Raw genomic sequence first — 10,907 nt, forward strand, 5'->3', positions numbered from 1 at the left:
GGGAATGGGAAAATGGAAATGACAAAATGGGAATGGGAAAAATGGGAAATGGAAAAACGGGAATGGGAAAAACAGGAATGGGAAAAACGGGAATGGGAAAAACGGGGATGAGCAAAATGGGGATGGGAAAAAATGGGAATGGAAAAAATGGGAATGGGAAAAAATGGGAATGAGGAAAACAGGGATGAGCAAATCAGGAAAGGGCAAACTGGGAATGGGCAAAACAGGAATGAGGAAAACGGGAATGGGGAAAATGGGGATGGGGAAAACAGGAATGACAAAACAGGAATGGGAAAATGAGAATGAGCAAAATGGGGATGAGAAAAATGGGAATGGGAAAAACGGGAATGGAAAAAACAGGAATGAGAAAAACGGGAATGGAAAAAAATGGGAATGGGAAAAATGGGAATGAGAAAAACGGGGATGAGCAAAACGGGAATGAGAAAAATGGGAATGAGAAAAATGGAAATGACAAAATGGGAATGACAAAACAGGAATGGAAAAAATGGGAATGGGAAAAATGGGAATGGGAAAAACAGGGATGAGCAAAACAGGGATGGGAAAAAATGGGAATGGGCAAAATGGGAATGACAAAATGGGAATGGAAAAAATGGGAATGGAAAAAATGGGAATGGGCAAAATGGGAATGAGAAAAACGGGAATGGGCAAAATGGGAATGGGCAAAACAGGAATGAGAAAAACAGGGATGAGCAAATCAGGAAAGGGCAAAATGAGGATAGGCAAAACGGGAATGGGCAAAATGGGAATGAGGAAAACGGGGATGAGCAAAATTTATTTATTTATGAGCAGGAATTTATTTAAAATAGCGCCGAGGGGGCGGGGCCGCTCCTCGGGATGGGCACGGAGCGGGCGAGGCCCCGGAAACCGGGAGGGAATTCCTGTCCCGGGACACCGGGAATTTCCATCCTGGGGGCGAATTCCTGTCCCGGGACACCGGGAGGGATCAGCTCGGGACACCGGGAGCGCTGATCCGGGAGGGAATTCCCGTCCCGGTACACCGGGAATTTCCATCCCGTGAGGGAATTCCCATCCCGGGACACCGGGAATTTCCATCCCGTGAGGGAATTCACATCCTGGGACACCGGGCACGCCCATCCCGGCACACCGGCAGTGTCCATCCCGGTGTCCCGGTCGCTCCCATCCCGGTGTCCCCGTCGCTCCCATCCCGGTGTCCCGGTCGCTCCCATCCCGGTTGTCCCGGTCGCTCCCATCCCGGTGTCCCGGCGGTCCCATCCCGGTGTCCCGGCACTCCCGCCCCGGTGTCCCGGCGGTCCCGCCCCGGTGTCCCGGTGTCCCGGGCGCTCTCAGGGCCCCGCCGTGTCCCGCAGGAAGCGGAGCAGCTCCCGCAGCACGGAGAAGAACCGCAGCAGCACCGCGCCCGGCTCCGCGCGCTCCGGGCCGCTCCCGCCGCTGCTGCCGGGGCTCCCGGTGCTGCCGGGGCTCCCGGTGCTGCCGGGGCTCTCGGAGGGGGGCTCGGGGGTCGCCAGCTGCCGCAGGATCCAGCGGCTGAAGAGCCAGGCCGGGGTGAAGACGCAGCCGCGGCCGCCGGCGGTGACCCCGAGGAGCCAGAACGGACCCGAGCCCCGGAAGCGGCAGACGAGGGGCGAGCCCGGGTCAGCCTGAGGGGGGAGAGGGTCAGGGGGGAGGGGAAATGGGGAGGGGAAATGGGGGAGGGGAAATGGGGGAGGGGAAATGGGGAGGGGAAATGGGGAAATGGGGGGAGGGCAATGGGGGAGGGGCAATGGGGAGGGGAAATGGGGAGGGGAAATGGGGGAGGGCAATGGGGGAGGGGAAATGGGGGAGGGGAAATGGGGAAATGGGGGGAGGGGAAATGGGGGAGGGGCAATGGGGAGGGGCAATGGGGGAGGGGCAATGGGGGAGGGGAAATGGGGGAGGGGAAATGGGGGAGGGCAATGGGGAGGGGAAATGGGGGAGGGGAAATGGGGGAGGGGAAATGGGGGAGGGGAAATGGGGAAATGGGGGAGGGCAATGGGGGAGGGGCAATGGGGAGGGGAAATGGGGAGGGGAAATGGGGGAGGGCAATGGGGGAGGGGAAATGGGGGAGGGGAAATGGGGAAATGGGGGGAGGGGAAATGGGGGAGGGGCAATGGGGAGGGGCAATGGGGGAGGGGAAATGGGGGAGGGGAAATGGGGGAGGGGAAATGGGGGAGGGCAATGGGGGTCAGTGGGGGAGGGGCAGGGGGCTGCGCCCGGGGCTGGGAGGGGGCAGAGGGGGGAGGGGAAGTGGGGGAGGGGCAGCCCCGGGACCCGGGTGGGGAATGGGAACAGGAAAGGAACGGGATCGGGATTGGGGCCGGGATTCCGATCAGGATCAGTATTGGGATCGGGACCGGGACTGGGACTGGGATTGGGATCGAGATTGGCACCGGGACTGGAATCAGGATGGGGATGGGGACCGGGATTGGGATTTGGATTGGCACTGGGACTGGGATTGGGATTGGAACCGGGATTGGGACTGGCACCAAGATTGGGATTTGGACCAGGAGCAGGATCAAGATTGGTCTGGGATTGGGATGGGGATCGGGACCAGGACTGGGATTAGGACCAGAATCAGGACTGGAACTGGGATTGGGATTTGGATTGGGACCGGGACTGGGATTGGGATTGGGATTGGGATTGGGATTGGGATCAGGATCAGGACCAGGACCAGGACTGGGATCAGGGCTGGGATCAGGATCGGGACTGGGACTGGGAGCAGGATCGAGAGTGGACTGGGATGGGGATGGGGATGGGGACTGGGACTGGGGTTAGGACCGGAATCAGGATTGGGATTGGGATTGGGATTGGGATTGGCACCCGGACTGACATCGGCATCGGGATTGGGATTGGAACTGGCACTGGGATTGGGATGGGGATCGGGACCAGGACTGGGATTAGGACCAGGATTGGGATTGGGATGGAGATTGGGATTGGGATTGGGATTGGGATCGGGAACAGGGATGGGGAAGGGAACGAGAAGGGGAGCAGGAACGGGAACGGGAACGGGAGCGGGGATGGGGACGGGGAACGGGAACGGGAACAGGAACGGGAACGGGAACGGGGATGGGGACGGGGAGCGGGAATGGGAACGGGAACAGGAACGGGAACGGGGATGGGGACGGGGAGCAGGAACAGGAACGGGAGCGGGAACGGGAACGGGAACGGGAACAGGAGCGGGAACGGGAACGGGAATGGGAACGGGAACAGGAGCGGGAACGGGAATGGGAACGGGAGCGGGAACGGGAGCGGGAACGGGAATGGGAACGGGAACGGGAACGGGAACGGGAATGGGAACGGGAGCGGGAACGGGAGCGGGAACGGGAGCGGGAACGGGAACGGGAGCGGGAACGGGAACGGGAGCGGGAACGGGGATGGGGACGGGGCCGAGGAACGGGAACGGGAACGGGAACGGGAGCGGGAACGGGAATGGGAACGGGAACGGGAACGGGAACGGGAGCGGGAACGGGAACGGGAACGGGAGCGGGAACGGGAACGGGAACGGGAACGGGAGCGGGAGCGGGAACGAGGCCGGGGCGGGGGCGGGGGCGGGGCCGGGCTCACCTGGCAGGTGTCGGAGCCGCCCCGCGGGTGCTCCGCGCACACCTGGGGGGGGGACGCGGTCCCGGCGCCGTCGCAGAGCTCGGGCTGGAGCAGCCGCACCTGCGCCTCCTGCAGCAGCTCCCGGGGCGGGGCTGGGGGCGGGGCCGGGGCCGTGAGAGCCCGAACTGGGCACCCCTGGGCACACCTGGCACCCCTGGCACCCCTGGGCACACCTGGGCACACCTGGGACACACCTGCACTGCACCTGGGCACACCTGGGCACAGCTGGGCACACCTGGGCACACCTGGGCACACCTGGGACACACCTGCACTGCACCTGGGCACACCTGGGCACAGCTGGGCACACCTGCACTGCACCTGGGCACAGCTGGGACACACCCACTCCACACCTGGGCACCCCTGAGCACACCTGGGCACACCTGGACACATCTGGGACACACCTGGGGCACATCTGGGGCACACCTGCCCCGCACCTGGGCACACCTGGGACCATTACGGGATCTTAACCTGACACAGAGGCACACCTGGTGCTCACCTGTGCCCACCTCAGACACACCTGGTGCTCACCTGTGCCCACCTCAGACACACCTGGTGCTCACCTGTGCCCACCTCAGACACACCTGGCGCTCCCCTGTGCCCACCTCAGACACACCTGGCGCTCACCTGTGCCCACCTCAGACACACCTGGTGCTCCACTGTGCCCACCTCAGACACACCTGGTGCTCCCCTGTGCCCATCCTACCCCCCCCCCCACTGCCCACCCCCGCCCCGGTGCCCTCACCTGTCCCGGGCAGCAGTGCCCACCCCGCGGTGTAGCAGGGCCCGATGCGCTCCGGCCGCGGCGGCCCGGCCTGGCTGACGCAGCCCAGCTGCACGAAGTCGCTGCACTCCGCGGGCGGCTGCAGCTGCAGCAGCGCCACGTCCAGCCCCGGGTGGCGCCGCGCCCGCCGCACCCGCCGCACCTGCGCCTCGGGCCCGGGGTCGCTCAGGTCGGCGGCGCCCAGCACCACCCGCCAGGCGCTGACGTTCCTGGGGACACCGGGCACCGTCAGGGGGAGCTGAGACCGCCCGGGACACCGGGGGTAGCGGGGGGTGGGGGGGGGGGCAGCGTGGAGCGTCCCGGGGCTGTCCCTGATAATCCCAGAGCTCCCCAAGGCCATCCTGGAGCATCCCTGATAATCCCAGAGCTCCCCAAGGCCATCCTGGAGCATCCCTGATAATCCCAGAGCTTCCCAAGGCCATCCTGGAGCATCCCTGATAATCCCAGAGCTTCCCAAGGCCATCCCGAGGCCATCCCGGAGCTTTCCAGGACCACCCCAGATCATCCCAGATTATCCCAGATTATCCTGGATCATCGCAGGGCCATTCTGAGACCATCCTGGGGCCATCCCAGACCATTCCAGACCATCCTGGGGCCATCCCAGACCATCCCAGATCATCCTGGAGCATCCCAGGGCCATCCCAGACCATCCCAGACCATCCTGGGGCCATCCCGGGACCATCCCGAGGCCATCCCAGATTTTCCCAGATCTTCCCAGGCCCATCCCGGAGCCCCCTGGGGCCATCCCAGACCATCCCAGATTGTCCTGGATCATCCCAGACCCATCCCCAAGGCCATCCCGGACCATCCCTGATAATCCCAGATCTTCCCAAGGTCACCCTGAGGCCATCCCAGCAAATCCCAGATCGTCCCAGGACCATCCTGGGGCCATTCCAGATCATCCCAGAGCATCCCAGGGCCACCCCAGATCATCCCAGATTATCCTGGATCATCCTGGGGCCATCCCAGAGCCTCCCAGACAATCCCAGGTCATCCCAGGACCATCCTGGGGCCATTCCAGATCATCCCGGAGGGTCCAAGATCATCCCAGTTCATCCCGGAGCATCCCGGGACCATCCCGGGGCCATCTGAGATCATCCTGGAGCATCCCAGGGCCATCCCAAGGCCATCCCAGATTGTCCTGGATCATCCCAGGACCATTCCAGATCATCCTGGAGGGTCCAAGATCATCCCAGGCCATTCTGGAGCATCCCAGATTGTCCTGCGCCAATCTGGGGCCATTCTGGAGCCCCCCAGGGCCATCCTGGAGCCACCCCAGAGCCTCCTGGAGGATCCCGGGGCCATCCCACATCTTCCTGCATCATTCCGGACCATCCTAGGGCCAGCCCAGGGCCACCCTGGGGCCATCCTGGATCATCCCAAAGCCCCTCAAGGCCATCCTGGAGCATCCCAGAGCCTCCCGAAGCCTCCTGAAGCTCCCCAGGGCCATCTCGGACCTTCTCAGGACCATCCCAAAGCTCCCCAGAGCCTCCCGGCACCTCCCAGAGGATCCCAGAGCCTCCTGAGGGCATCCTGGGGTCCCCCAGCACCTCCTGGCACCTCCTGGAGCCTCCTGGGACCATCCTGGATCATCCCAGGGCCATCCCAGGGTTATCCCGGGGCCATCTCGAATCATCCCAGGACCATCCCTGGGCCATCCCAGAGCCATCCTGGACCATTCCAGATCATCCCGGCCCATCCTGGCCCATCCCAGGGTCCATCCCAGCCAACCCTGGATAATCCCAAAGCCCCCCAGTCCCATCCCAGCCTATCCCAGATCCATCCCAGTCCCATCCCAGCCCATCCCAGGGCTATCCCAGACCCATCCCAGACCATCCCGGCCCTTTCTGGGACCATCCCAGCCCAACATCATGCCCACCCCGGCCCATCCCTCTCCCATCCCAGCCCATCCTGGTCCCAGCAGAGTCTGTCCCGTTCCCATCCCAGCCCATCCTGGTCCCATCCCGGGTCTGTCCCGGTCCCACCCCAGCCCATCCCAGCCCTATCCTGGTCCCATCCCGGCTCTATCCTGGGCCCATCCCAGCCCACCCCGGCCCATCCAGGTCCCACCCCAGCCCATCCCAGCCCATCCCGGGTCTATCCCAGCCCATCCTGAGCCCATCCCAGGTCTGTCCCAGTCCCATCCCTCCCCACCCTGTCCCACCCCAGCCCATCCCGTGCCCAATCCACCCCATCCCAGTCCCATCCTGGCCCATTCTGGATCATACCAGGACTATCCTGGAGCCTCCCAGCACCTCCCAGAGCCCCTCGGAGCCATCCTGGCTCATTCCGGTCCCATCCCGGTCCCACCCCAGCCCATCCCAGCCCATCCCGGTCCAATCCCGGGTCTGTCCTGGTCCCATCCCAGCCCATCCCGGGTCTATCCCAGCCCATCCCAGTCCCATCCCGGGTCTGTCCCAGTCCCATCCCAGCCCATCCCGGTCCCATCCCGGGTCTATCCCAGCCCATCCCAGTCCCATCCCAGTCCCATCCCAGCCCATCCCAGCCCATCCCGGGTCTATCCCGGTCCCATCCCAGCCCATCCCAGCCCATCCCGGGTCTATCCCGGTCCCATCCCAGCCCATCCCAGCCTATCCCGGTCCCACCCCAGCCCATCCCGGGTCTGTCCCGGTCCCATCCCAGCCCATCCCGGGTCTGTCCCAGTCCCATCCCAGCCCATCCCAGCCCATCCCGGGTCTATCCCAGCCCATCCCAGCCCATCCCGGTCCCACCCCAGCCCATCCCGGGTCTGTCCCGGTCCCATCCCAGCCCATCCCGGCTCTATCCCAACCCATCCCGGGTCTATCCCAGCCCATCCCAGCCCATCCCGGGTCTGTCCCGGTCCCAGCCGGGTCTATCCCGGCTCACCGGGGCAGGCAGCGGGCCGCGGTCAGCAGCCAGCCGGGGGCGATCAGGCTCCCGCCGCAGACGTGGCCGCTGCCGGCCCGCAGCGGGTCCTGGATGCTCGCCAGCCCCGGCCAGGCCCCGGGAACCGCCCCGGAGCCGCCGCCGAACTCCTCGGCCATGGGCTGGAGACCGCAGGTACCGCTGGGGGACGGGGACAGACATGGGGACGGGGACGGACATGGGGACAGGGACAGACATGGGGACAGGGACAGGGACAGGGACACAGGGACAGGGACAGGGACAGGGACAGACATGGGGACAGGGACAGGGACAGGGACACAGGGACACAGGGACGGGGACAGAGGGACTGGAACAGGGACAGCCATGGGGACAGGGACAGACATGGGGACAGGGACAGGGACAGAGGGACACAGGGACGGGGACAGGGACAGGGACAGGGACAGGGACAGGGACAGTGAGGACAGGGATGGGGACAGGGACAGAGAGAGGACACAGGGACAGAGGGACAGGGACAGAGGGGACAGAGGGACAGGGACAGAGGGGACAGAGGGACAGGGACAGAGGGACAGGGGACAGGGACCGCGACACGGAACGGGGACAGGGATGGCGACACGGGGACAGGGACATCCCCCAGGGGCGTGGCTGTGCCCCTGGCTCTGCCTGACCGGCTGTGCCAGCCCTGGGCTGTGACAGGGACAGGGACACGGGGACAGGGACACCCCAACAACACCGGGACAGGGACACGGGGACAGGGACAGGAACAGGGACCCCGACACGGGGACAGGGACAGGGACACAGGGACAGGGACCCCCAGTGCCACACGTGTCCCCTTGGTGGTGCCAGAGCCTGGCACGGGCACGGGGCTGGGACCCCCCCCGGGCTGCGGTGACCTCGGGGACCCTCGGAGACCCTCGGGGGACCTTGGGGACCCTGGGGACCTCAGGACACCCTCAGGGGACAATGGGGACACTCAGGTGACCTCGGGGACCTTCGGGGACTCTGGGGACATCTTCAGGGGACCTCGGGGACCTTCGGGTAACCTTGGGGACCTCGGGGGAACTTGGGGACCCTGGGGACCTCAGGACACCCTCAGGGGACAATGGGGACACTCGGGGACCCTCGGGACTCCCTCAGGTGACAATGGGGACACTCGGGTGACCTCGGGGACCCTCGGGGGACCTTGGGGACCCTGGGGACATCTTCAGGGGACCTCGGGGGAACTTGGGGACTCTGGGGACATTCTCAGGGGACCTTGGGGACACCCAGGGCACCCTCGGGGACCCTCGGGTGTCGCCTACTCGCAGGAGTCCCAGGTGGCGCGGGAGGGCGCGGCCGCGGCCAGCAGGAGCAGGAGCCAGAGCGGAGCCATGCTGGGGACAGGGGACAGCGGCAGCGCCCCGAGGGTCCCCGAGGGTCCCGCCCGGTGCCGAGGGTCCCGCCGGGCCCGGGGATGACGTCACAGAGCGGCCCCGGTTCCGCCCGGGGATGACGTCACAGAGCGGTGGAACCGGGGCAGGGACCGGAACGGCCCCGGGGGCTCCGAGCGGCCGCGGGCACTGCCGGGAACTCCCGGACCAAAATCCCCAGCAGGAAACGGCACTGCTAAAAGATCCCAGAAACTCTCGTCCCAAAACCCCCGTCCCAAAAATCCCATCCCAAAATACCCCCAAACCCCCATCCCAAAATACCCCAAAAGCTCCATCCCAAAGATCCCATCCCAAAATACCCCAACATCCCCATCCCAAAAATCCCATCCCAAAATACCCCAACATCCCCATCCCAAAATACCCCAAAATCACCATCCCAAAGATCCCATCCCAAAATACCCCAACATCCCCATCCCAAAATACCCCAACATCCCCATCCCAAAAATCCCATCCCAAAATACCCCAACATCCCCATCCCAAAAATCCCATCCCAAAATACCCCAACATCCCCATCCCAAAATACCCCAACATCCCCATCCCAAAAATCCCATCCCAAAATACCCCAAAAGCCCCATCCCAAAAATCCCATCCCAAAATACCCCAACATCCCCATCCCAAAATACCCCAAAATTCCCACCTCAAAATACCCCAAAATCCTCATCCCAAAAATCCCATCCCAAAATACCCCAAAATCCTCATCCCAAAATACCCCAAAATCCTCATCCCAAAAATCCCATCCCAAAAATCCCATCCCAAAATACCCCCAAAGCCCCATCCCAAAATACCCCAAAATCCCCATCCCAAAATACCCCAAATATCCCATCCCAAAATACCCCAAAAGCCCCATCCCAAAAATCCCATCCCAAAATACCCCAACATCCCCATCCCAAAATACCCCAAAATTCCCACCTCAAAATACCCCAAAATCCTCATCCCAAAAATCCCATCCCAAAATACCCCAAAATCCTCATCCCAAAATACCCCAAAATCCTCATCCCAAAAATCCCATCCCAAAAATCCCATCCCAAAATACCCCCAAAGCCCCATCCCAAAATACCCCAAAATCCCCATCCCAAAATACCCCAAAATCCTCATCCCAAAATACCCCAAAAATCCCATCCCAAAATTCCCATCCTAAAATACCCCAAAATTCCCACCCCAAAAATCCCATCCCAAAATACCCCAAAACTCCATCCCAAAGTACCCCAAAATCCCCATCCCAAAATACCCCAACATCCCCATCCCAAAATTCCCATCACAAAAATTCCCATCCCAAAATACCCCAAAATTCTCATCCCAAAAACTCCCATCCCAAAATTCCCATCCCAGAATTCCCACTTTCACCCCAAAATCATTTTCATCCCAAAAATCCCTGTTTGTAAACAGGGGAAGGTTCTCAGCAGGGAATTTATTTTTATTTTTATTTTTATGTTTATTTTTATTTTTATTTTTATTTTTATTTTTATTTATTTTTATTTTTTATTTTTATTTTATTTTTTATTTATTTTTCTTTTTATAAAAAGCAAATTTTCTCTTTGCAAATAGGGGAAGGTTGTCAGCAGGGAATTTAATTTATATTTATATTTATATTTATATTTATATTTATATTTATATTTATATTTATATTTATATTTATATTTATATTTACAAACATCCATTTTTCTCTTTGCAAACAGGGGAAGGTTCTCAGCAGGGATTTTTAATTTTTTATTTAAAATTTTTATTTTTACAAAAATCCATTTTTCTATCTGTAAACAGGGAGGCTTCTCAGCAGAGAATTTATTTTTATTTTTTATTTTTATTTATTTTTATTTTTAAAAAGCTCCACTTTTCTCTTTGCAAATGGGGGAAGGTTCTCAGCAGGGAATTTATTTTTATTTTTATTTTTATTTTTATTTTTATTTTTATTTTTATTTTTATTTTTATTTTTATTTTATTTATTTTTATAAAGCTCCTTTTTTTTTTTGCAAACATGGGAAGGTTCTCAGCAGGGAGTCATATATTTATATATTTATATATTTATATAGTTATATATTTATATATTTATATATTTATATATTTATATATTTATATTTATATGTTAGTTATATTTAATTTTATATTTATATTTATATTTATATTTATATTTATATTTACAAACATCCATTTTTCTCTTTGCAAACAGGGGAAGGTTCTCAGCAGAGAATTTATTTTTATTTTTGCAAAAATAC

At 59.5% G+C, this 10,907-nt stretch overlaps 1 protein-coding gene across 1 annotated transcript; it reads right to left on the reverse strand.

The window, feature by feature from the left end:
- Positions 1-520: 520 nt before the first annotated feature.
- Positions 521-8,725, reverse strand: LOC136570266 (acrosin-like). The gene is made up of 5 exons (XM_066570778.1): positions 8,569-8,725; positions 7,271-7,450; positions 4,364-4,611; positions 3,583-3,713; positions 521-1,640 (listed from the first exon to the last, which is right to left on the reverse strand). The coding sequence occupies exons 1-5, from the start codon at positions 8,637-8,639 to the stop codon at positions 1,326-1,328; spliced, it is 945 nt and encodes a 314-aa protein (XP_066426875.1). The 5' UTR covers positions 8,640-8,725; the 3' UTR covers positions 521-1,325.
- Between the last annotated feature and the right edge of the window lie 2,182 nt (positions 8,726-10,907).

The sequence above is a fragment of the Molothrus aeneus genome, unplaced genomic scaffold (genome assembly GCF_037042795.1).
Source record: "Molothrus aeneus isolate 106 unplaced genomic scaffold, BPBGC_Maene_1.0 scaffold_30, whole genome shotgun sequence".
Classification (NCBI taxonomy): Eukaryota; Metazoa; Chordata; class Aves; order Passeriformes; family Icteridae; genus Molothrus; species Molothrus aeneus.

What these genes read in the sequence shown, in the direction of transcription:
- LOC136570266 (XM_066570778.1), bottom strand. Translation starts at nt 8,639, where the DNA reads ATGGCTCCGCTCTGGCTCCTGCTCCTGCTGGCCGCGGCCGCGCCCTCC. An exon ending in GCCACCTGGGACTCCTGCGA is followed by an intron (nt 7,451 to 8,568) that starts GTAGGCGACACC and finishes CCCGTCCCCCAG; the next exon opens with CGGTACCTGCGGTCTCCAGC. An exon ending in GCGGCTCCGACACCTGCCAG is followed by an intron (nt 1,641 to 3,582) that starts GTGAGCCCGGCC and finishes CTCCCCCCTCAG; the next exon opens with GCTGACCCGGGCTCGCCCCT.